At 38.0% G+C, this 25807-nt stretch overlaps 1 protein-coding gene and 1 long non-coding RNA gene across 2 annotated transcripts; both read right to left on the bottom strand.

Moving 5' to 3' along the window:
• Nucleotides 1–4670: 4670 nt before the first annotated feature.
• Nucleotides 4671–5689, bottom strand: LOC113017651 (uncharacterized). Its single transcript, XR_003271533.1, has 4 exons — nucleotides 5462–5689; nucleotides 5142–5261; nucleotides 4990–5005; nucleotides 4671–4910 (listed from the first exon to the last, which is right to left on the bottom strand). It is a non-coding gene; the product is annotated as an uncharacterized LOC113017651 (long non-coding RNA).
• Nucleotides 5690–12119: 6430 nt separating this feature from the next.
• On the bottom strand, nucleotides 12120–14836 carry LOC113017640 (zinc finger BED domain-containing protein 1-like). The gene is made up of 3 exons (XM_026160782.1): nucleotides 13488–14836; nucleotides 13059–13311; nucleotides 12120–12869 (listed from the first exon to the last, which is right to left on the bottom strand). The coding sequence occupies exons 1-3, from the start codon at nucleotides 14603–14605 to the stop codon at nucleotides 12453–12455; spliced, it is 1788 nt and encodes a 595-aa protein (XP_026016567.1). The 5' UTR covers nucleotides 14606–14836; the 3' UTR covers nucleotides 12120–12452.
• Nucleotides 14837–25807: the final 10971 nt, after the last annotated feature.

Below are 25807 nucleotides of genomic sequence, written 5' to 3' on the forward strand. Positions count from 1 at the left end.
AGCGTGAGAAACAAGCTTTTCACCGTTTCTCTTGATGCCCACATGCTTTATTTATTCTTTAGTCCAGCATGTGTCATCACCACAATAAAGCTACTTTTAACCTGTTTTCACACATTGTCATACCTGCAAATTTCCACTCTGCTGTGTTGAAAGATGAACGTTAGATTCAGGCTGAAACCACAGGCTGCATTTCCTCTTTTCTTGGAGGCCCAGACAGAAATTGTGTGGTGTCTGATTTTCAGCAGATAAAAATAAACCAAAAACAGTCTTTTACACACATGCAGTCATCACAGTCTGTTCGGAGGGGGGTGGGGGATATTAAAGGGTGACCTGAACCACTAGACATGTCATATGTAGCCATTTGTCAATTACTATTATTCTGAAACATCATCACTCCCCTCTTTCTTCTTTGTGTGTGTGTGTGTGTGTGTGTGTGTGTGTGTGTGTGTGTGTGTGTGTGTGTGTGTGTGTGTGTGTGTGTGTGTGTGTGTGTGTATGAAGATTTGTGAAGTTGTGCCTTTAATCTTCATAATATCAAAACCCCTGAAACACCAGCAAAGTGCACCATGGTGAGACTCAGAATCAAAACATTACAGCAAAGCTGAATACACTAGTGTAGATAACACCTGTCAGTGTGGTAGAGAGCATCTGCATCCCATAAGACCAAGAAGCCAAGAGCAGGGCTGTGCAGAGAGGTTTAAAGGGGCGGGTGCTCAAAGTTAAAAAGGGGCACATTGAACCAGGCTGAATAACAACAACACACATTCATCAAAAATCTAATATGGGCAACAAGGCAAAGCAAACGTAGCCGATGCTTTACCTGATGGGTACAATGTTGCTGTTGAGGGGTTGCTGTGGATAGTGCTGGAGGGCAGGGCTGTGTTGATCTGAGACTGTAGACATTAAAAACTCCACAGGAGAGATGGTAGCTGATTAAACAAGTGTCATGAGATAATAACTAAATGCAAAGATTGGTGACAGCGCTTGAAACCATGAGGACACAAAAAACTGTGAGAAATAATTTAGGCTCTGCCTGTGAATCACTCTTTGCTTCTCTTCTTCCTTCCATCCCATCATTTCATATATCACTCTCCACTTGCTATGTGAGAACAAGGCACAACTTGCTATTGCAATAAACTATAATCTAATTATCCACACCTAACAACTCTTGCACTTAATCTATAATAAAATGATGACAGAAAAATGTTATAGCCCTGCCTTTAGTAGCCTCACACAGCTCCTGCTGTTTCCTCCTCATGTCCTTACCAGCCATGTCTGGACAATGTTATATCAAGAGTAATATTTTTTTTTAAATCCATCTAAATAAAACACACACATGCATGCACACACAGTGACATTTTAGACCTTCTTCAGAATACTGTATATACTATGGGCATCATGGTGATGATCCAGAATCCTTACATTATTATTTATTACTAGAGCTACAATAATAAAGCAATGAGGAGGGGGAAGTAATAAATATGAAATAATGTCATTAATATTATCATTATTTAAGCAGCGGAGGCATGTGTTCCATTTGTTTCACTATCCACTCTGTGCAGGGCAAAGCTTATTTTTACTGCTGTAAAATCCAAATTTTGTCTTATTTAAAATATAAATCTAATATAATCTGCTTCTTAATGTATGTTCTTTAAAATACAGCGTGTATTTTTAATATATTATAATTATAATAATGCATAATTATGTGGACATGCATATTAGATCGTTTTTTAGTGAAATATAATCCCCCCAGAAAGGCAGGAAAAGCCCGGAAACTTACTTTAAAACTAAATATGTTTCTAAATACTTTAAAACTAAATATGTTCCCTAAAACGGTGACAGAGCTACAGACCCATGACAGCCTTACACAGGTAGCCAGCAGCTATGACCAGCACTACTTGTGTAGTTAATAAAAGGACACGTAATGTTTGTCACGCTGTTGCACACACAGCACGCTCGTTTGTTTCAGTTCGTCAGTTACAACAAGACATCTTACCAACGTGTACATAATAAGCTAATACTCCTGGGTGCTACACACTACAGTGTGCGCTGTACACCTACTTACTGGTTGTGTCGCATCAGTCTGTGTCTCTGAGTTAACTTGTGTTTCTCCTACAGCTCCGGACCGGAAAAAATGCGCGTGCTCTTTGTGAGCTCGTTCCCGGCTCGTAACCAGCGCGTTCTGCCGTCAAGGGCGATCAGTGATTAAATGTGATCATGTGACTGATGCAAGCCAGATCCTTTTATTTAGCAAAACTGTGATCAATAGTTAAATATTATTGTTGAGGGGCACAGACAGGACTCCGCACGCACACACACATAAAAAAAATATATATCTATATTTTTTTTAAAAAGCTGCCTCAACAAAAGGGCACTTTGGGCACCCATCAGGAACGGGGCGGGTGCTCAAGCCCCTCTACCACCCCCCCCTCTGCACGTGCCTGGCCAAGAGCACCAGCATGCTGTGTGAGAAACATGGATGAAAGTCAGAACACCTCTGGCGTCTTGCCCACAGTCTTGTGGGTTCATGTGGCTAGTGGGTCCTCTCTGTGGCTGACTGGCAGTTAACCCAGTGAGTGAGATTCTCCTGCTGCTCCGACCATATCGCTTTGCTGTACTGAAGGACAGTGCTGCAGCCATGTAGCTCTGCTCATCTCACATGTGGCCTTCTCAGGACTATGGAGGTTGTGGCGGGGCGTGGCTTGCAGTGCCGTGCAGGGAAGGCGGATGCACCTACACGGCATCCACAATCATGCCCCGCTGACTGAAGTATTGCACTGGGTCCTGTGATTGGGGTTGTTGTTGATATGTGTGCTAAATTTGTCCACCCCTACAAACAGTCGCGTGTTAGAGAGCACAGCTCATGCAGTGAAAACCATGTGTGCTGTCCATGGTGCTGAAATAATAACAGTATAATGAATTTAACATTACTATTTATTAGTCGTGTTCAATAATACAAGATTTGGTATCAATCTGATACCAAGTAAATACAGGGCCTGTATCGCTGATACTTATATTAGTACCAATACTTTTTAATAATTAAGGTACATGATCATTGTCACTAGTTCTGAGTCTGACATGGGAAATATGGGACAAGGAACTATATCTGTATATCCACACTGACACTTAACTTTATTTACGGTAAATAAAGTTAAAGTTTTTTTTCTTCAAACCTCTTCCACCCACTTGATTAGCAGTGGTTGATGAAAGCTGCAAATTACAGAGCCCCGCAAGGGACAAAAAGAGAAAAAGAAAATTAAGATGACCTAAGATTAACTTTTGTGAGATCTTACTAACTAACATCACACTCATTCATAGAATGCATAGATGCACCAGAGAGCAACTTAGAGGTTAGTATCTTGCCCAAGGATACTTGGCATGCACACTGGAGGAGCCAAGGATCGAACTGATCAGTAGATGACCTGCTCTTCCTCCTGAGCTACAGCCACCCCCCTGTTCTTCTGAGGAAGAAAATGCTGGCAGCTCTGCTCTGTGTGGCAGGTTAAATATATTGGCAATGCTGAGGTCTTATTGAGTCAGTAGAGGGCGCTCTGGTGCCGTTGTGAATTCAACAGACAGCCTGCAGCAGACTGCGCATGTGCAGCTCAGCAGTAAATAAAAAAGCTTCCCAGATTTGGCTACATCTGTGACTTCAGTAACACTTTAAATACTAGTGAGCATTAGTGATGTATAAGCAAATATTGACTTAATCTCTCATAAAGCTTTTCTCCTCCATTACTACACTTTAGTGTGTAATTTATAAACCCGGGTAACTACATTATTCTTTATTAAAAATATGTATGTAATATGCTTAAGTAATGTCTGATGTTATAAATGATGATGTAATGATTTTTAAATAAAGTATTACATGAAGTACAAACCTATTACTGTGGTTCATGGGGTCATTTTGAATTACTATTTGGAAAACAGAAAATGTTATAGACTAAATTTAACATTACAGTCTCCTGTAGTGGAAGCTGCTGTTAACCTCTTGTTGTGTTGTTAGTGTGGAAATAATCTTACACACTGAACCAAAATCAACATAAAACATTCAAATGTAAAAAGACTTTACTCTCTACCTTCTAACTATACACGTAGAAAATTAGAAATTAGGAAAAAAAAAACAGAAAAAAAATACATGAAACATATTTATTGCATTTAAATTCATACAGTACCGATCATATCATTTGTATCAATTTAGACCAATAAAGATATTTGTTGTTGCCCATACCATTACGTCCTAATGTGAGTCGTCCTATCAGATACTAAAGATCGCGTTTCAAACTTTCTTCTCACTGCTCTTGAAAAAGTCTTTAACAAAAGTTTTAAGAATGAATATAAGAAATACCTGACTATAACGTACAAAACTCAAATATGAATATACCTCCATTTACTTTTTGCTATAAGTAAGTATATGATATTATGATTTAATATTGTAACTGTACATAAAGCTGAGCATGTCTGATATTTGGGCAGCAGAGGAGCAAGAGTGGCTTCATAAAAAGCTTCTTCTTGGCTTTGCTGCTACAGCTCTCCTCACTGACCTGTAAGACAAGCACAAAGAGACAAAGTGATTTCCAACATGTAAAGATATTATGAGCTGAAGACATTTAATAATGTGAAGAATAAACCAGCCTGCATGGCAGCAGAATTACTGAGAGAGAGTAAAAACATAGAGAGAAACTATTTATTTTGGGGACATATAGATGGACAATACCATACTGTACAATAACAATATCATTCTGTATATGAAGCAGACAAACTTACACTAAACTCTGAACGGCCCTCGATGTGTATAAGATCGGTTTAAGTGCTGACCAGGATGAACAGAGTCGTACACATGAGTTTCATTCTGGTTGAATCCATGATTTGTGGAGGAGCCCGGACTGTGACTCTCAGACTGGATCGACCTGAAACAGGAAATAAACACAATAAACTCAAAAGTAACTGATGTTTGTTTAAAATAATAATAAAAAGTATTTTACCAACCTGGTGAAGCAGGAACCTGTGAAAGAAACAAATGTTATTACACATCTTTGTGATGTGAATTGTTCGATCAGAATACATGTATATGTGTGAATAATTAAAGTGTATGTAGTAAATAAACTCTCTAATACAGCATGAAAAGAAGAGGCTCTTACACTTGGACTGTCTGCAGCGATACAACAAGAGCAGGAGAAAAATAATGAGAGAGACTCCACAAACCAGTCCAACAATCAACCACACAGGAGACGAAGAGCTGTCAGCTCCTGACACAGTTACTGTGACAACAAACAAAAATTAATTATTAATCAACTTTTTTATGTTTAATATTTCATAACATAACTTTATAAAAGATCCAGTTCATCTGTTTTCCTTGACTAGATTCTGAGTCAACCCCTGCTGTGTTTAAATGACTTGACCCTCCACAGTGAACACATCAACACGAGCCGAGTCTCTTAAAATGTCCTAACAAACTCACAGGTTTTGTTAATCTGAACTTCTTGGCTGTACTCTGTGTAGTAAACTGGGTTTTCTCTTCCTCCTCTGCACCTGTAGAGTCCTTCCTGTGAGACACTGATTTGTCCATTTGAGTGGAAAACTGCATCTTGTGTGGTCAGGGCTTCAGAGTAATTTCCATCTCTGTACCAGTAGTATTTCCATCCAGATGATGATGATGGGTTCACAGAGCAGGTCAGGGTCACACTGCCCCCTACTGGAACAGCTGTGTTATCAGCTCTCAGTTTGGCCTTTGGTTTATCTGCAGTTCAGATTAGACAAAGAAAAAACAAATAAATGACTCAATCTAAACAATTTAAACAACTAGATGGAAATGGTGAACATAAACAATAAACTGTAAACTAATTTAGATTGACACTGTGAAACTTTTTTATTTTCTTTGATGTATTTAAAAAGTAATTTGTCATGGTCTGTTGACTCTGTGTTTAGGTTTTTGATTCTTTAAGATTCTTTTATTTAGTGGTTTTTCATGGTTTTGCCTTTTCTATTTCTAGTTCCCTTTGTTATTCCTTAGCCCTTAGGTTTGTGACTGTGCCTCTCGTGTTCAGACATTACATAATTAAGGATGCATTAATAACCACCAGTGTTGGGGAGTAACGGAATACATGTACCACCGTTAGGTATTTAAAATACAAAATATAAGTAACTATATTCTGTTACAGTTACCGTTTAAAAAGGTGGTATTTAGAATACAGTTACTTTGTTGAAATAAATGGATTACATGGCGGTCTTTTCCTGTTTCATATTGTCACGGGTCAGGACTGTTTGGGTTTTGTTTGACTGCTATGTTGTGTTGTTCCAAGCGGCAAGGTTATGGTTGCCTTGGTTACAGGGTGATGCGCTCTCGCTGTAGTGATGGGATTTCCGACTCTTTTTAGAGAACTGGTTCTTTCGGCTCACTAAAAAGAGCCGACTCTTTCGGCGTTAACTGAACTTCCAAAACAGAGCTACCTAGATCACTTAAATTACACAATTGAAAGCATAAGTGTATTGTTTGTATATTTATACACAAGCACTCATATATATTCAAATTATTTAAAAAAAATGTTCATTTACCTTTTACTTTTACACACCAAATCTGGTCGTTGGTACTTCTTGGCTTGTGTGGCCATTAGGTAACAAAAGCTCAACACTGCCCTTAGCATCGTGGAGCACTACTGTTGTGTTTTGTACGTGCTTCTGAGTTTTTACGTGTTTTGGAATTTTTACATGCTTCGGGGTTTGTACGTGCTCTGTCTCTAACGGCCACCGTAAGTATACTTTTATTTATTCACTCCACATAAAATGTAATAAATAAATCATATAATACAAAAACCAACTATTTACGTTTCAACTTTTAACTATTAAAATTTTCGCTTTTTCCTTTCCAAAACACTGCAAACCACAACACAATTAAATATAAATAAAAATATGAAAACAAAAAGAAGATGCATATTCTCTGTCATATAGGCCTGCATGAATAAACATTCTGATTTCTTTATCATCTGCAACTGAAAATAGTTGTGGATGATTGCTATGCCTTTCTAATTTGATGTTATTGTCCCTGGCTCTCTTTCCCTCCCGCTCTGTTCCTGTGCTACTGGGAGTGTAACTACTGCCCCTCCCCCTACTTCCCAGCAAAGCACAAGGCTCGCGTGCGGAGTGAAGCGGAAAAAAAGTGCGAGAGAGAGGGTGAGAGAAAGAAAAAAAAACCACGGCTCGCGATAAGGAGCCGACTCGTGTCGTTCACTTCAAAGAGTCGGCTCTAAGAGCCATTTCGTTTGCGACGACACATCACTATCTCTCTGCAACCGTGTGTTCCTGGGTGAGAGAGCACCTTTTTTTGTTGTGCTAAGCTAATAGGCAGAGTGTTACAGGCATAGCCCTAAAGAATGTAGCCTCATGGGCAGTGTAGTCCGTACAGCAAGGAGAGTGGACTGCCATACCCGTTATGTGTCTGTGAGGGGGAGGAGGGAGAAAAAGGATAGTGGAAAAGTACGAGTTGTCATCGAGCAGAAACAGGAGCTGGAAGCATGTAAATATAATAATAATCACTGCAGACAAAAAGAGTGCCTGATGAGCCCGGTTGTAAGTAAGCTATTAAGACTCGACTGTACACTGTGTTCGTGTTTTCCTCAGAAACAATAAGTTCTGTTGGAGCAGCCTTTCAACGCCTCTCTCTGTCTCTCGCTAGCAAACTTGACCCAGACAACAAAGTAAAGCTATTTTTTGGCTACGAGCCTGACACAGAACCTGACATATTAGCCAGAGGTCCCTTTACTATGGTTTGGAGCCGCAGACCTTCAGTAATAGTAATAAATCACATTCATGTAGTTGTAAACAGCATGAATATATATTAAGTAATCCAAAGTATTCAGAATACGTTACTGTCATTGAGTAACGTAACGGAATATGTTACGAAATACATTTTTGGGGCATGTATTCTGTAATCTGTAGTGGAATACATTTTAAAAGTAACCTTCCCAACATTAATAACCACCACATGCAGGAGACTCTGACAGCACTGAGCAGCTCCTTCAGTGGCAGGCTGTGGCACCCACAATGTGGGACAGATGTAGGTGTTTCCTTCCTGCTGCTGTCACACTCCACAACAAAGACTTTGCAGCTGACCAAACACACACATCCACACATGTGCAATAACACTAAGTACAATTCTCTTTCTCTGACAACATTGTATTTTACTCAGTTGTATATAGCATTTGTATTCTATTGTTTATAGTATTTTATTTTATTCTATTCTATTGTGTACGGTACAGTGGTCCCTCGCTATAACGCGGGTCAACTTTCGCGCCCCTCTGTTTCGCAGATATTTTTTGTGCAGCTTTCATGCTTTTTTATTTTTATTTTTTATTTTCAGCGCATTGTGTTCTGCGTCCTGATTGCCTGTAGACCATTGTCAGTCAATCTCGTGCAATGTCTCCTGTACAGAATGCATTCAGCTTGTCAAATTTACATAAATCTTTGATTGCTAGCAGTGACTCTGAAGTGCTGTACTGTAGATTTGTAAGTTTTCTCCCCAACAAACACAACAATGTTCATGAAATGTTTTGTACCATCAAAGGCAACCTCAGTATGCTAGCCTCCTACTGTAGGTGAATGGTGGCGGTGAGGATAGTAGTCATATCAACAGTAATATTATTTTGATGTTTTTCTTTTGACTTCCTTCCCTCGATTCTCCTCCATCTGCTGCTTTGCCCTCAAGCTGGTGTGGCTCCAACCCTGAATATTTTCACTAAAGCTCCAAATCTGATTGGCTTTGTATTAAACCAGGTCATGTGTCTGTTTTATTTTAACAAATGGCAGTGCTTTATGACATGACAGACCAGAGTGACTTATTCTTTCTTATAAAAATTGTAGATTTGCTGCTATTTGTTGGAAATTATCATTATTATTATTAGTAATAGTAGTAGTAGTATTTGTATTTCTGTTTATTTCTGTAATTATTGTCCTCAGGTGATGTAGCATCGGGGTAGTATTGCCGTCACTATACCAGGTGAAAGGTTCCACGGCTGGACTCCGAAACTCTGAATGTCACATCATTATTGTGTGTCCACTGTGTGGTTTCACCTCCTTCCTGCACCTCACATGTCAGAGTGATCGTCTCACCTCTGAATATCTGAGGCCAGTTGGGTTGTTGTTTTACAACAACTTTATTGGAAACTGTTTACACATATTAACAGTTGAGATACAAACAGAAACATGAAATCAACACAGAAAACTTAACATTGTATGTTTGATAATCACGAGTGAATGTATATTTCAAACTAAATGACTGAACTCACAGGTTATCGTAACAGTGGCATCATCACTTCTATCACTGTAGTAAACTGGGTTTCCTCTTGTTCCTCTGCAGCGGTAGATTCCTCCTTCAGATACTCTGATATCTCTGTTTTGTTGATCTCTTATTGGAACTTCAAAGGTTGTTTGGGTTCGTCTGAACCACTCATATTTCCATCCATCAGAGCTCTGCACAAAGCAGTTCAGTGTCACACTGCCCCCTACTGGTATGATTGTTGTTGCTGCTGTCAGTGTGGCCCTGGGTTTATCTGCTGTTATGAAAAAGAAGGGAGGACAATGTTCACCTGATTCATTATAAAGATTTAAAAAATCCTAAATTTTAAAACATTTTTTTTCATGTGACTCAAATTCCAACAAAACAAAATCTCCAAATGTTTTCATTATATTCTAAGGAGCTTGCAAAGAAAAGCGTCTGGACTTCTTTGAGTTGCTTGAAGACGTTTCACCTCTCATCCGAGAAGCTTCTTCAGTTCTAAGGTCAAATGGTGGAGAGTCCCAGATTTTAACCCCGGGGGAGTTTCCCCCCAAAGAGGGACAAAGAACCCCTGATGATCCTCTACCTAATCACATGAGCCAAGGTGTGAAAGCGGGTGTGGGTCACATTCAGCCAAGGTTTTGGGTGAGCTCATTGTGAAACCTGGCCCCACCCTATCATGTGATTTCCTGAGGTCAGATGGCCCAGGATGTGAGTGGGCGTTAAGGTGTCTGGGAAGGGATCTCAAAACTGGATTATAGATCGCACACAGTTGGTGTCGTAAACCACCGCCTCTGTTCAAAGATGGTTGCTCACAAACCATCTGTCATGGTTTGAAAGAGGAGTGAAAGAAGCCATTTGGGGGGAAACTCCCACGGGGTTTAAATCTGGGACTCTCCAACATTTTACCCTAGAACTGAAGAAGCTTCTCGGATGAGAGGTGAAATGTCTTCAAGCAACCTAAAAAAGTCCAGACGCTTTTCTTTCCAAGCTCCTTTGACTACGATGACCTGGATGACTGAGAACCTTCACAGACATGTTTTCATTATATTGTTTTTTTCTTTCCTAGCAGTTTAAGATATTTCAAATGTTTGCCATTTTTCTGTCTCAACATGGTGACAGAGCTGCAGTAATTCAGGTTGTAGATCTCTAAATAAATACAGTATAAATGTTTGTCCAATCTCAGGCCTGAAGAAGTCACACTGGATGTAAACTAATACAGTTCACTGTTGAAGGAAATACAATGATGGGTTCAGAGGGATCTGCCTGGTTTCAGGTTTAGACAACAGAAACATCATCACCCTAAATTTTATGAAGCTTTTGATGCTTCTTCTTCTCCTTATTTAAAATTAATTTAATCCACAGTTATTCTTGTTATACATTAAAATACACACGTTTAGTAATAATAAATGACAGTCTGTGAGTTTTGTAATACTGTGTATACTATGAGCAAAGTAACCAGTAAAATACAGTAGTTCTTGTTAAAGTTTCTAGTTTCAATGTATCAGAAAAAAACAAGTTTCAGTGACAATATTCATTAAATGTCAGAATTTTATGATTCAAATGATTTTCAAAATGAATCATCACATTATTGGTCATTGAGGACTTACCTAATACAGTTATAGAGACAGTGTTACTGATCTTTGCATAATATGATCCCTTCATGCGACCAGAGCACTGATATTCTCCACCGTGACTTGAATATTTAATTTCTAATGTGTACTCTTTGATGGTGCTGTAGCGGATTAATTCTCGACCATCCTTGTTGGTTTTGTATTCCCAGTCAGTGTCTTTTCCTTCATTCATGTCACATTTGAAGGTAACAAACTCTCCAATGAAAAAACTGGACAAGCTGGGTTCAATAGTTAGCACAGCATCTAAAATCCAACACAACCACAAAGTTAACAACCTGAAAAACATTTATGCACGACACAATCTGTGACAGTACGTTAATACACTGTTCATATACTAAATAATAAAAAATATAAAACACATGTGAACTGTAATTAAGATTTATCTGGTATTTTAAGATGAATATTTAACAAATAAATTAAATAAAAGTGAAAACCTCTCAGTCACCTTGAGCGTGTCCAGTGCAGAGCAGCGTACATAGCACTACAATAAAGACAGAAACTTCAGACATTATCAAACTAAAGACACTCAAATGTGGCTGTTATCGCCTAGGGATGTAAGGAGGTAACATCAGAGACAGCCCCAGTCAGTGTCAAAGGTTTGGGCTTTATTAACAGAGGCAAACACAAAACACACACAACAGAAAACCGGCAGCGGTCGTGTATTTGACCTCACATGTAGGGAAGCGGCCAGTGCCTGTGTCAGCGCTAACACCCTAGTCACATATCAAGTGAAGGGTCATAATCAGAGTCTCTAGAGGTAACTGGGGTGTGCGTGTGGGGAGGGGGGGGGGGGGGGGGGGGGCTGGCAGCCTCAGCACCTCACAAAGTGCCTGTTTCGCTTGGCACATCATCCTCCTTTTATAACCGTGGAGTGCCAGGACTGCCAAAATGAATGAATTAAATACACCGTTAAATAATTAATTTAATGTGTCATTAATTAATTAAAATTAGAATTTATAAATATGTATTTAATTAATTAATTATTGACACATTTAATAGTTTTTTGACACATTTAATTATTTATTTATTTATTTCACATTTTAATTAATTATTGACACTAGTGCTGTCAAGAGATTAAAAAAAAATAGAGATTAATTAATTATGATTTTTAATTAATTGATCTAATTAATCTCTTTTTTAATCTCACCTAAAAATAGCTGAGGAAAGCCCTCAACTTATTGTGGCAGACCAAAAGACTGATATAACAAAGAAAGTGACTTTATAAAGTCATTTATTGTTTAACAAACGTTAAACAGATGCAACCATTTACATACTGTTGTATTCTTTTGTAAAATAAGTGGAAAAATAAATACAAATAAAATCAAATAAATTAAGTGCTGCAAGTTAGCACATCAGAGTTGCTCTTTTCTGAGCAATACAGCACTGAAATTCCTCTGCTTCAGATAATGAAAAATAAAACTGACATTGCAGTGCTGCAAGTTAGCACATCAAAGTATTCTTCCATCACAAAAAAAAAGTGCTGAACATCAAGCAATCTATTCTAGTAGGCTACAAATGACACAGCAGCTATGCTGACCACATGTGTCTCATTTCTTCTTCCTCAGCCAGTCGCTAAGACACACCAGCCTGGTAACATTTTCTGGAAGCAAGGCTGCCCTTTTCTTTTGCACTATGTGGCCTGCAAGGCTAAAGAGTCTCTCACAGGGTACAGAGGTAGCTGGGGAGGCCAGGTACTTTTGTGCTAGGACTGACAGCTTTTCATAGACTCCTGAGTGAGCATACCACCACTGCAGGGGACAGTCATCAATACTGATGCTGGGTTCTGCTCTGTAGCGCTGCAGCTCTCCAGACTCAATTCCATCTTCTGAGTCAGAGTCAGACCCCAGAAGGAGTTCGCTCCTCCTCTTCTTCTGAGCTGGTCCATCATCCTCTGTGGAGGGCTGGAGACTATCTGCTCTTCTGGGCTCTGCTGCCTGGAGCATATTCTCCAGAATGGTCCACACCTGAATGAATGAATGAATGAATGAATGAATGAATGAATGAATGAATGAATGAATGATTGTGATTAAAACTAAGTGCTTTTTTTTAATTTTATTTAATCTTGTAAAGAACTTTGTGTTCCATATAATAAATAAAAGTTTGATTTGATAATGAATTGGACTCATTAGTCCAGCTTAACCTTATTGTCCTACCTGTTCCCTCTTTTCTCTTGGAAGACATTTCAAATCCTTAAACCGTGGATCCAATGCTGTGGCCACCTCGAACCATATCTCGTTGCCATTAGCTCGTCGTGCTGCCAGATCCTTCTGGAAGGCATTCTTGAACTTCACCACGTAGGCAGGATCATCATCAGTAATGTCCATGACACGGTACAGATGGCGAAAAGCAGGCAGCACTACAGAGCAAGAGACGTAGGCCTCACCACCCAGCAGCTCTGTCACATACCTGCAGAGGTGGAGAGGTTTGCTAAATAAACCTAGCTGGATTCATTTAAATCAAAGTGTAACTGATTTCCAATTTAATTGTCCTTAAAAGTTCCTTGTTATGTTCATTAATTTTGATTTTACACATGTAACAGTAGTTTATATAATTAAAATGGGAAGGTGTTTATTTGAACTTACTTGCATGGTTCAAGCAGGAGCTCCAGCCTCTGCAGTTTCGCCCACTCAGCTTCGGTTGGCAAGACCAACCTGTGGTTCTGTTGGTGCAACGTAGCCTGGACAGCCTCTCGGTTACATAGGAGGCGTGAGACCATTGCGAGAGTCGAGTTCCACCTGGTGGGTACATCCTGTATAAGTTGATCGCTCTTCTTTCCGAGTGCTACTTGTTGTTGGTTAAGTTCTGTGGTACTCGCAGGGCTTTGTTTAAAATGACCAACAATCTTGCGGCACTTTGCCAGTACACCGACAAAACCACTGCTATCGAGACATACCGTGATGGTCCTCTGGAGAATGTGAGCATTGCAGGCGATGTGCTCATATGGAAGTGCTCTCATAGCAGCCAGCATGTTTGCTGCGCTGTCTGTGCCAATGGTGGATATCTTGTTTTCAATACCCCAGTCATTTGCTACCTTGAGGAACTGTTCGGCGCATTTATCAGCAAAGTGCCTGGTTTCTGTTCTCATGACGGTCAGTGCAAATGAGTTGAGGTTCCACTCACTATCAATAAAGTGTCCAGTCACCCCAAAATAGCTGTGGTTGCCAGCTGAGGTCCAGTGATCTCCGGTTATAGCAACACAGTTGGGAGAATCCTCCGCCAAAATCTCAAGTTTGTTTTTCTTTTCGCCGTCGTACATTTTGCTGATTTTGGTCGTTACTGTAGTCCTGCACGGCGGCTTGTATGACGGGTCATTGGACGCAATTTGCAACACCTCTGTCAATCCTTCGTCCTCTACTATATTTATCGGCCTACAGTTCATCGCTATCCACTTGGCAATAACATTAGTCAGCCTGTCGGTCGCAGACTTGCTCATACGAGGGGTATTCTCTAGTTTTGTTTGGCGAAAAGCTTTGCTCTGGCTTGCTATATTGCTAACGTCTTCACTGCTAGCTGTTGCTGCACTCGCGGCTGGGTGCTTTGCGTTGAGGTGATAGGCCAAACTTGAGCTGCTTCGGTGGTAAGCAAACTCCTTCTTACACTCTAGGCAGACCACTTTACCTTTGTCAATGGTGCCGTCGGGGCGTTTATGAAATACAAATTTCCCGTTCATTGGGCCAACAACTCTCAGATGCGCCTCCATATCCACACTGTAAGCTAATCACCACTTCTCACCTTGACCTCACGACGTGACTCCACCCCCAACAAGTCAAGCACAAGGAGCCCAGCACATAAAAACGGATTTTATAACATAGCAACTCTCATACAAAATCAATGACGTCAAGAGATTAAAAATTAGATTAACGAGATTAAAAAACATAACGCGCTAAATAGCATTGTAATTAATTAATCGCAATTAACGCGATAATTTGACACCCCTAATTGACACATTTAATTAATTATTTCATGGTGTATTTATTTATTTCATTTTGGCAGTCCTGGCCCTAGAATATCTTTTTTTTTTTTTTTTTTTTGAAGTCAGAAATCCAAATCTTTATTAAAAAACAGGCGGCGGTTACAAACAGGAAGACAAGCAGTCCATCAAACAGTCTACAGGGATGGCCCTAGAATATCAGTATGACCCGTGAATTAGATTCATATGACCATTTTATTCGTTTCATACTACCGACACTGTTAACCCTGGGTTAACATAACGTGCTCCAGTGTGACATTAAACTTCAGTAAAACTATGCAGTTATGAAACGTAACTTTAATCTGAGCCAAACCGATTTGCTCAGTGTTAAATAAAACAGTGAAGTAAACATGACCCAACAGAGAGAACCTGAGTAAATTAAGTCCAGTGTTCATTTGTTTTAAAGCTGTGTGCCAGTGACCAGATATCAGCCGCTGATAAAGTGCTCTGTAGTTTTCTAGGTGTCCAATACTCCCGGTTTAAATTGTGTTTGTCATCTCTAACCCAGGTCATTCACTGTGAGGGAAACACAAGCACCAGCAGCTCTGAACTAAAAAAAAAAAAACTAATTTACTTGTGCACAATATTGTTACGACATTACGTTGAACTTTAACTGCCCACGTTAAACAGTGAATATCACCAGGTAACGTGGGCGTTTCCTGAATAAGCAGCAGGTGTTAAACAGCTGACAGGTGAGCAGGATGTGTGCTAGAGCGCTGAAGATATCCTGGATATGCTGACCTCGCTCTGAGGTGTACAGGGCTGCAAGGCAGCAAAGTGAGCTTTCAGTTTACCCTCATGACCAATATTCACAATAAAAATATTTGTCGAAAAGCATAAGGTCTGTACGTGTTTCATAGTGTCTAACAAGCTTTGTACAGTTAAAGCTAATGGTTACTACATGACTGAAACACCAACGTTATCTCTTTTAACCCTTGTATGGTGTTCGGGTCTGTGAGACCCGTGTTCAGTTTTTTTCAAAAGAAAAATTAAACAATTAATTATTTTTTCACGTGTAAATGTGTTGTGTCTTTCCACTCACTCCACTTGATTATAACTGATTTATTTATAACATTTTATATAAAAGAAAAACGAGAAGCACATTAATTCATAAATGTGATCTAACAAAGGTAAAGGGAAAAAATTAACCATGTTTGCTGTTCATATGTCTTGTAATTGGGATGAAGTAAACATCTGTTGAGTAATTTAACATAAAATTGTTTGATAGTGTTAATTTGGAAAGCCAAAACTCTAGCGGGTCCACCAGACCCATGAACACTGGCTGAGTAACAAAAATACGAACACCACACAAGGGTTAATGAAGTTTATGCGTTTATACACAGGTCACGATGATTACTGAACAAAAAGCACAAAGATCTGATGTTAACTTTAACAATGTTAACTTTATCACACACTTTGCGGTGAGACTGGGCGCTGAAAATTATTTAATCGTGTAGTTAATTTATTCATTTAATTCATTTTGGCAGTCCTGACCCCTAGGGCCAGGACTGCCAAAATGAAATAAATACATCATGAAATAATTAATTAAACATGTCAATAATTAATTAAAATGTGAAATAAATACATGCTTAATTAAATGTGTTGATAATTAACAAATGAAATATGTCATAAATATGTATTTAATTTGTTAATTAATTAAAATTGTTATTAATTACTGACACATTTAATTAATTATTTAACAGTGTATTTAATTAATTCATTTTGGCAGTCCTGGCATTCCACAGTTCCTCATTGTGTGAGGCATATAAATAGAATAAATAGTCAGTTTATGATCTTCTTAAGGGACAAATGCCATTAAGGTTTAAACTCCAGTCGCTTTCTTACCAAGCTCCTTAAATTGCTTAGAGTCTTATCAGTGTCTAGTACGATTGGTTACATTTTATATTACAATACAAAATGCATCAAATTATCACTGATGGAGAAAAAAACTTTTCTTAGATAAACTAAACCAGCTTCACTCTGATCTGAGTCAGTGCACTAAAATCTAATCCAGTCTACAAACAACCATGTTGGGAACAAACATGAGTCCTCTGATCACATGACCTGCAATGGTACAAATGACTGATGCTCTGTTCTTCTTACTAAAACATGTTTATGGATCAGTATGAATCAAACAATAGGAGTCAGTGATGTACTCACAGAATAGGCCCAGCTCACAGAGCAAAGTGGCTCCCATCCTCACATCCAGCAGTGACACGTCTGAAAACTTCTACAACTTTCTGCAAAGAGAGAGAGTGAAGCAGCAGCACAGCAGATACCAAAGAGCTGTGATGGAAACAAAGAGACTTTTTTTAACTTCTTCTCTCAGCTTCCTTCCTTTTACACTGAAATTAAAACTTAACAAGGTCTGACCATGTTTGTCAGATTTTTATGAAAAGGCCTGTAATATGCAGACTAAACTGAGCAATAACAGACAGACAGTACGTTTTATTACACATATGTATAATTTTAATAAATATTTACAAACCTCCAAGTGCACAGATATATGAATGAAAGATAATAAATATCCATAAATAATCTAAACAGTATAACCAAACTCTTCTCCACCTGCACCCATAAACTGCTAGAACTAATTAAATGTGTTTTTGCCTCTGAAAATTAATTTGAACACACTGGGAGATTAAAATAAATTAACAAATGAATGTCTTAAAACTTGACTGAATGAATTATCAAAATTGGTGCCATTCAAACAATGACAAAAATGTACTTACAGAATAACCCCGTCATACAGAGCAAAGTGTGCCCCATCCTCACTGCACTCTGATCCACTCTGATGTGATGCAGATGATCACAAAGTGTTTTCTATGAATAATAATAAATGCAGAAATAGAAGCTGAACTTAAACCAGATAAGGTCAGTTTTTCATCTCTCTGTGCTTCTTTCGCTGTTACACTAACCTCAAACAGTTCCTGTAGCTTTGACCACAGCAGTTGTTTGACATGTTTACATTTCCTGTCCATTGCAAACACATATAGGTTTCTTTCACATGTTGTGTTTCACATGTCTTTCTCTATAATATACAAATGTGTTGTTTTCCTTCAAGTCAGGAAGTCAGTTTTTGCCTTTTTCTTCTTTGAAAACTCTCACGTCATTTTTGAAGTGAAACACTTTTAAGCTGCAATGTTCCTCTTCTGTCAGGTTTTGTATATCCATAGATGGTGCCATCTATAAATCTAATATATATGTATATGTATATATATATATATATATATATATATATATATATATATATATATATATATATATATATATATATATATATATATTAGGGGTGCAACGATACTCGTATCGATATTGAACCATTCGACACAGTGCTTTCGGTTCGGTACGTATATGTATCGAACAATACAACATTTTTTAATTTATTTGATCAACTTTTCTTCTGAGGATGCTGTCTGTGTTGAGAGCTCAGTGGATCTGCGTTCGATTACTCCGCCTAGGGTGCACTGTCGAGCGCAGATCCACTGAGCGCAGCACAAGCTAGCAAGACAGAAGGTAAGCTCATTGCAACATGGCAAATTGAACCTCCCCCACCCTCATTCAGATCTGGCCTTTGGAATTATCTTGGTCTTCATGTGAAGCATGACCCTGAAGGTAAGTGTGTCATGGACAAAAGTAAAACAGTATGTTGGATGTGCCACGCAATGCTCAATTACATGGGTGGGAACTAGTGTGTTAGCGCAGTTAGCTCGTCAACGTGTTGGCCGTCCAGCCCCACGCACGGGGCGATCCGTGGTAGCTCGTTAACGGAGATTTGCCGTGTTGTGGCGTTAAGGTCAATTCAGCTTAACGCTGACAGCACTAATGGGAACACAACGAATATGACTGCACATTTACTCCGACAGCATCCTAGTGCAAAGACAAGTGGAAGCAGACAAAAACAACAAGCACGCATGCTACAAACTTTACCCGAGTCATTTAGACAGCCGTTAGCACATGATTCTCCTCATGGGGACCTGATATGTTTAATATGCTCCTGAGAATATAGCCCAGAAGAAGCGTATAGTATAGCTTTTATTTTGGAAAGAGAAATTTTTCTGTAATAAACTCTCTTTTCCAAAGATGAGTGATTCCTCAATCAGATAGATTTATTATTTTATCCCTTTGTTGTTTCAGCAACATTAAATTTAAAAACTGTACGTTTGAGTTAAAATATATATTTATTATTTTATTAAATGACAAATTAAAAAAGCATGAGCATTTTTTGTATCGAAAAAATATCGAACCATGACACAAAAGTATCGAACCGAACCGAATCGTGAATTTTGTGTATCGTTGCACCCCTAATGTATATATACATTAGGGGTGTGTCACGGTTCGATATTTTTTCGATATAAAAAATGTTCATGCTTTTTTAATTTGTCATATATTAAAATAATAAATATATATTTTAACTCAAACGTACAGTTTTTAAATTTAATGTTGCTGAAACAACGGCGTCAACACGTTAACAAGCTAACTGCGCTAACGCACTAGTTCCCACCAATTGAGCATTGCGTGGCACATCAGACATACTGTTTAACTTTTGTCCATGACGTGCTTACCACCAGGGTCATGCTTCACATGAAAACCAAGATAGTTCCAAACGCTAGATCTGAATGAGGGTGGGGGAGGTTCAGTTTCGGGTAGCGTTGAGGCAGTTGCCATGTTGCAACGAGCTTATCTTCTGCCTTGCTAGATTGCGCTGCGCTCAGTGGATCTGCACTCGATAGTGCAGCCTAGGCGGAGTAGTCGAACGCAGATCCACTGAGAGCTCAACACAGACAGCATTGTCAGAAGAAAAGTTGATAAAATAAATAAAAATTTCGTATTGTTCGATACATATGCGTACCAAACCAAAAACACTGTATCAAACGGTTCAATATTGATACGAGTATTGTTGCTCCCCCTAAAAAAATATATATATATATATATACATATATACATTGATTTGGCTTGATATATATATATATATATATATATATATATATATATATATATATATATATATATATATATATATATATATATTCTTATATATATATATATTCTTCTTCTTATATATATATATATCAAGCCAAATTTTACTTTTGCAGTTATATGTGTTGTTCTTATGCAGTGCCCTTTGCACTGTCTGAGACAGAATTAATTAATTAATTAATTAATTAATTAATTTATTTATTTATTTATTTATTTATTCATTTATTTATCTTTTTAAGTAACTGTTAGTCTGATGTATCGCTCTCTCTCTCGTTCTCTCTCTCTCCTTTTTTTTTAGCTTGACCTCACATTTATACTGTATTTTGCATATAGAAGACAGCTCTGGTGAGTTGTAATCTAATTTGTTCTTCATGCACAGATCTTCCTATACCATTCTCATCTTTCTTAAAACTAAAAATGTGATTTTTGAGTCATTCTGGAGATTCTTTACGTTTTTATGTTGTGATGCCGACCATCAGACTGAGGTGGCAGGTATGAAACTGAGAAAGGTCTGATTCACAGCATGTTTTATTTATGTATTTAATGCCCATTGGATAATGGAAATCACAGGTGTATTTTTATTGCTGTTTAAATAGTCACAGGGTTTCTAACTTATGAAGTATCAAAGTCTCACCTTTGTTAGAGTTTTGTATGTTTGTAGTCTTTGCTTTTGATTGTTTACAACAGGAAATATGTTGTAAATCCTTCCTCCATACTTTATAAAAAGATATAAAATATATTTGACTGTTAGATTAAAGATTATCATGTAGCACTGAAGTGAAAAAGCTCGCTCAGCCTCAGAATAGATCTGTGAATGTTCTCACTTTGTGCTGGAAATATGTTTTAAATTTGGCTGTGACCCGAAACACAGGAAATGACTCACTGTGTGGCTGAACTGAAGCTAAAGCTTAAGATGAAATCTAAAGACAACATTTACATTCACAGTTACATTTATTATCTGACGGCATAGCAAAGTAACATTAAGTACTAACACATTTAATCTGAAACGATTATTTGTATTACTTGGACATAAACATACAGACTAGACCTGAACATCTGACTAAAGGTCAAAAAATAGTTAAGAGAATCCAAATATGTGATGTGAAATTTTTGTTTTTTTTAAAGCTGCAATAAAAAAAAGGTTTGTTTTGAAAACTGCATGTTGTGGATCAAGTTTATGTAACTCTACCATGTGGAAATGTAAAGTATGCATTTCTAGTATTTAACTTACAAATGTTTTGAATTACATCCTTCATAAAACTAAAGAAATAAACTGTAAACTTATGTATACTTATGTATATTGTATACTTCCATAAAACCAGTTCTACAAAGTCCTGCCCTCTTTCCAAACTATTTAATTGCATGTATAACACCCCATCAGAAGATGTTGTGGTGTATTACCAGCAATATGACTGAATTAACTCTGAACGGTTACCAACACATGATACATTTTTATTGTAATGTGTAGTTTGTTTGTTTTGTTGTTCTTTTTTTTCCTAAAACAAATAACAATTTAGCAAATTTGTTGTCGGAGCTCAAAACAGAGCTACTGTAGAGGTAGAAGTATTCTTTTTACTGGTTAACTGTATCCTCAGTTTAAGTGAGCAGAACCTGGACTATACATTGTGTAAGTAGAGCACCGCTATTCCCTCCTGAGTTGACTGAGGGGTTTTCCAGAATCACTTTGGCGATGACAATAAGTCTCGTTCTCTAGCCTTATTGTTTTTGCTTCAGCCACTGCCAGAGCCACACACCATTTGGCCCGTTGGTACCTATCACTTGTTTCCTGCGTCCCACAACTTCACCCACCACTTTAACTTGATGGCTCCATGCACCTCAGGTGTCCACCTTTTGGTTCGTGGATCATCACGAGAGGCAACAACCACTTTGCAGCCACAATTTAATACAGTAGTTCTGATGCAGAGCATAAGTTATTTGAATCCCATGTCCCCAGTCTCCCTATCGAAACCCTATGCTATCAAAACTGTGCTGGAGGGGAGAATTGAAGACCTTGCCCCCAGCACACCCTCACTTCACAGTATGGTGTATCAGGCCTGTCTAGCATCCTTTCCCACCATCTGATCCAACTCACCATCAGGTGGTGATCAGCTGACAGCTGAGCTTCTCTCTTTATCAATCATTATTACAGAGTTCAACAGAAGGGATCTAAGAACACAGACACATGTAACTGAGATTTCTATGAGCATTTACATCATGTCAATGCAGAGACTTTTGAGGGCAGTTGCTTGTCAATGTGGGAAACAAACTCTGCACAGTTTCTCTTGATGCCCACACAGTTTTTATCAGTAGTCCACCATGTGTCATCATGACAACAGTTTTTGATCCGTTTTCACTGAATGTTATGCATGCTTACATGTAGCAGTGATAATTATTACTATCATTTCAGTACAGATAAATCATAAACATAAACATGTGCCATCCACACAGAGATCAAAGTGAAACTTCCACTGTGCTTTTTGCAACTCGCTGTTGCTTGCTGCACGCTGCTCTATGCACGTTTTAACAGACCCCTTTTGGCTGAAACCACAAGCTGCATTTCCTGTTTTCTAGGTAGCCTGACTCGAAACCATGATGTTTTTCAGTAGATTCACAATAAGCCTGAGGCAGAATAGATCATAATCTACAGTTTGACAGACATGCAGGCATTGGAGCCTGCTCAGAAGAACAAAAAACATTATGCTGCATCTCTATGTTTCCAGTTTGATCTTTTAATGCTTGATATTGTTTCTCAAAACTGTATTTTTAGTAGATCTGGATTTACTGTATTTTTGTTTCATTGTTTAATTTTTTTTTTTGCATTAATCAAAAAGTCTACTGTATTCTTTATTTCTCCAAGTGACACAAACAGAGGTCAAAAACAGTCTGCTCTGGTGTCCAACAGCTCCAAAGTTCTTCATGTCAAAAACGAAGGTTGTTGATTTTGAGTAGAAATGTCTAAAACTGATATCATAAAATTGGACATCTGCTGATACTGATATGAATCCGATATAGTGTATTTTATAATCAATAAAAGTCAAGTTTTAAAAAAGAAAACACTAAAGCTATTCTTTTATACCTGTATGCAAAACATACTCTGCACCAAAAATATTCCACAGTTCAGCAATACGGATCTTTTTATTTAAACTATTAGCAGAACTTTAAATGTAAGTATTTAAGTAATATTCAAAAAGCAATTTAAAATGCAATTTTATGCAGATTCCAAAAACTCTTTCGTTCTGAAAAATGTGTAATATCAGCACAAAATAATGTTTGCATTCAACAACTTAAAAACAAACAAACAAAAAACAAGAACTTGTAGAATGGATGCTTTTATACTTACAGCTCAACATAAATAGACATCCAGTGGTAAGTATGAAAAAAGTAATTTTCATAGTGTTTTTGAACCACAAAAAAATTGTTTAGCCTGCAACACTGCGTTTTGCAAAGTAAAACTTGAGTCTATCCATTGTACAGTCAGACTTGACAATGCAGAGTCAGGCCATGAAAACGAACAGACGTCGGCGCTCCACATATCGGTTGTTAAGCTTAACATAGGAATGCTTTACAAACATTCAGAGATGAACTTAAACACTTAATTTACTTAATTTTTAACCCTTTAAGACCTACCATAGAACCACGTCCGCCAGGGCTTATAGCATATTTTTATGTTGTAGAGCCATTTTTTGGAGCATTTCAAGTTGCTATACATCAATACAAGCATTATAGCCCAAATTTTAATAATATGTCTGCATTAAGTGCATAGTAATTACATAAATTGCAAAAAAGTGCAATAAACTACAAAATAATTGAAAATCGTTTTTGATTTTTTAATGAAATTTAAGAGGCTTATCCCTCAAAACTGTAAATACAAAAAAGTTGCACAAACTAGTTTCCCACCAAAGGAAAATTATTTTAAGTGTCTTCATAGTTTTATTTTTGAGATACACCAATTTTCATATACTGCAGGAAAAACGAAAAAATATATTATAGTGCAAATTTTCAAAATAACAGCATATGCATCAAAATAAAATATTTCCAGCAGTGCAATATGAGTCCTAAGCATCCCAGAAACGACGCAGAAAGTCATAAAGTCAAACATAACTTTTAAAAACACAAGTATAGGCTCATAAGGCCACGATGGTAAAAAACTACATTTCCGCAAAATGACGTCACTTCCGGTTTCGGGCAGGTCATGCGGTCATGTGATAGTTCACGCTGATCGACGTAGGAAGTGTTACGAACAGCTGATTGGATCGGCAAAGCGTGTTTCTGGAATATTATGTTTTTGTTCCTGCAAGTGCTTTTTATGCAGTTTTTGCAAAGCTTTATGTGGAAGGAAGCTGATGGCATCAGATGTAAGTACAACTCCTCCGGTTTCATATGCAAAAAAAATTATTGCGCTAGCTTATGTGGTTGCAGTGCTACCGGGATTTAAAAATAGTTATGCAAAATGGAGCGTGTCCGCTCCGACCAGCTTTAAAGGGTTAAACAATGGATAATTCGTATATAAACAAATTTATGCTTTTCTCCTCAACAGAGGGCGTTCCCTGATTGAACAACAGCGCCGTAAAATAAGAAGAATGGCGCCTAATTACAGAGTTAGTAATACAGACTTTGTAACATGTCACGTGAAGATTCATCAGCCAGATGAAGTGTTTACTGACAATTGACAGTGATAGCAGACATCATCATCACTATTCCAATCAATCCTCTCCACACAGACAGGCATTAAACACACTCGACTATCACTAAATCAAATTTAACACACGTTTGTAATGACGCTAATTCGGTTTACAATAGGGTTCATTCACTCGGTCAGCAGGTGGCAGTATCCTCGTACACTGGGGAGTACTTTGCACATGCGCAGTAAGGATCGGTGAGTCCTGATCCATAACTATCTTTTTATTTTTCATTTTTGTCTACATTATATTGAAATGATTGATTATTGCAAACATTTTAAGAGATACTTATTATTCTTAACATCTTAACAGATACTCTGACCTGTAACTATCGTAAAACGCTTCGACCGGAAGTAGACACCTTTCGCGCATGCCGGGTACCAATCGGGTTTCTGGTACGGATCGGGTAGTGACAGCCACATCCTTAAAATTCAGGGAAATGAAGGACGCATTTGAGGGCCGCATTTCGAGCAGCTTTTGAATTGGGACAGCCTTTGTTGCGTCGCTGTGACGTAATTAGCCTTAAAATGCAGCTTTTGAGGCTGCAGACCCTGAATTGGGATACAGCCTCTGTCTCATCATTTCCCTGTTTTGCGGTAAAACTATATTAAAACATTGTAAAATATTGATAAGAAACACAGCTAAATGTGGGGGTATAAATCAGTGGGTAAACCCTGTTATTTGTTACGTTTTATGAAGTAGAAGGACTGGAAAAATGTCGAAGCCTAGCCAGCCGCGGGCGCCATTTTGGTTTTATTTTGCACTTGTTTCAGGACGTTTAGCTGAATAAGCTCCCTGTTGTATCCTGATATTGTGAATATGAATGTTAATATGCTGTTGGCAGTGAAGAATGACTGTTTACTGGTTCTAAAAAGTGATTTTGAGAATGTTAAAGCTAAAGCTAAGCCTGCCCTGCCAGCATACACATGCCTCTTTCATGTATTTGTGAGCTACTAAGCTAAACTGGTTTAAGACCAAGCACTGGTATGGTGGTTAAAACAATCAGAATACATAGGTATTTGGGTTAAAAGTTAAATACAGGTAAAAATGTATTTGAACATGCATTTGTTGCAAAATGGTGCCAGAGATGTGATGATGCTTTCTGACCTTTAATTTACACTTTCATTCTTTAATCACACAGAACTGCAAATTTAAGAGGCTCGCTATTTTATTCAGACACCACAACAGAAACACAACATAACTAAAACCAGTCGTGATTCTGCTCATCAGCTCCACAAAACTTTGAAACTTTAACAATGATGTCACACATTTT

Source organism: Astatotilapia calliptera, unplaced genomic scaffold, assembly GCF_900246225.1.
Source record: "Astatotilapia calliptera unplaced genomic scaffold, fAstCal1.2 U_scaffold_17, whole genome shotgun sequence".
Lineage (NCBI taxonomy): Eukaryota > Metazoa > Chordata > Actinopteri > Cichliformes > Cichlidae > Astatotilapia > Astatotilapia calliptera.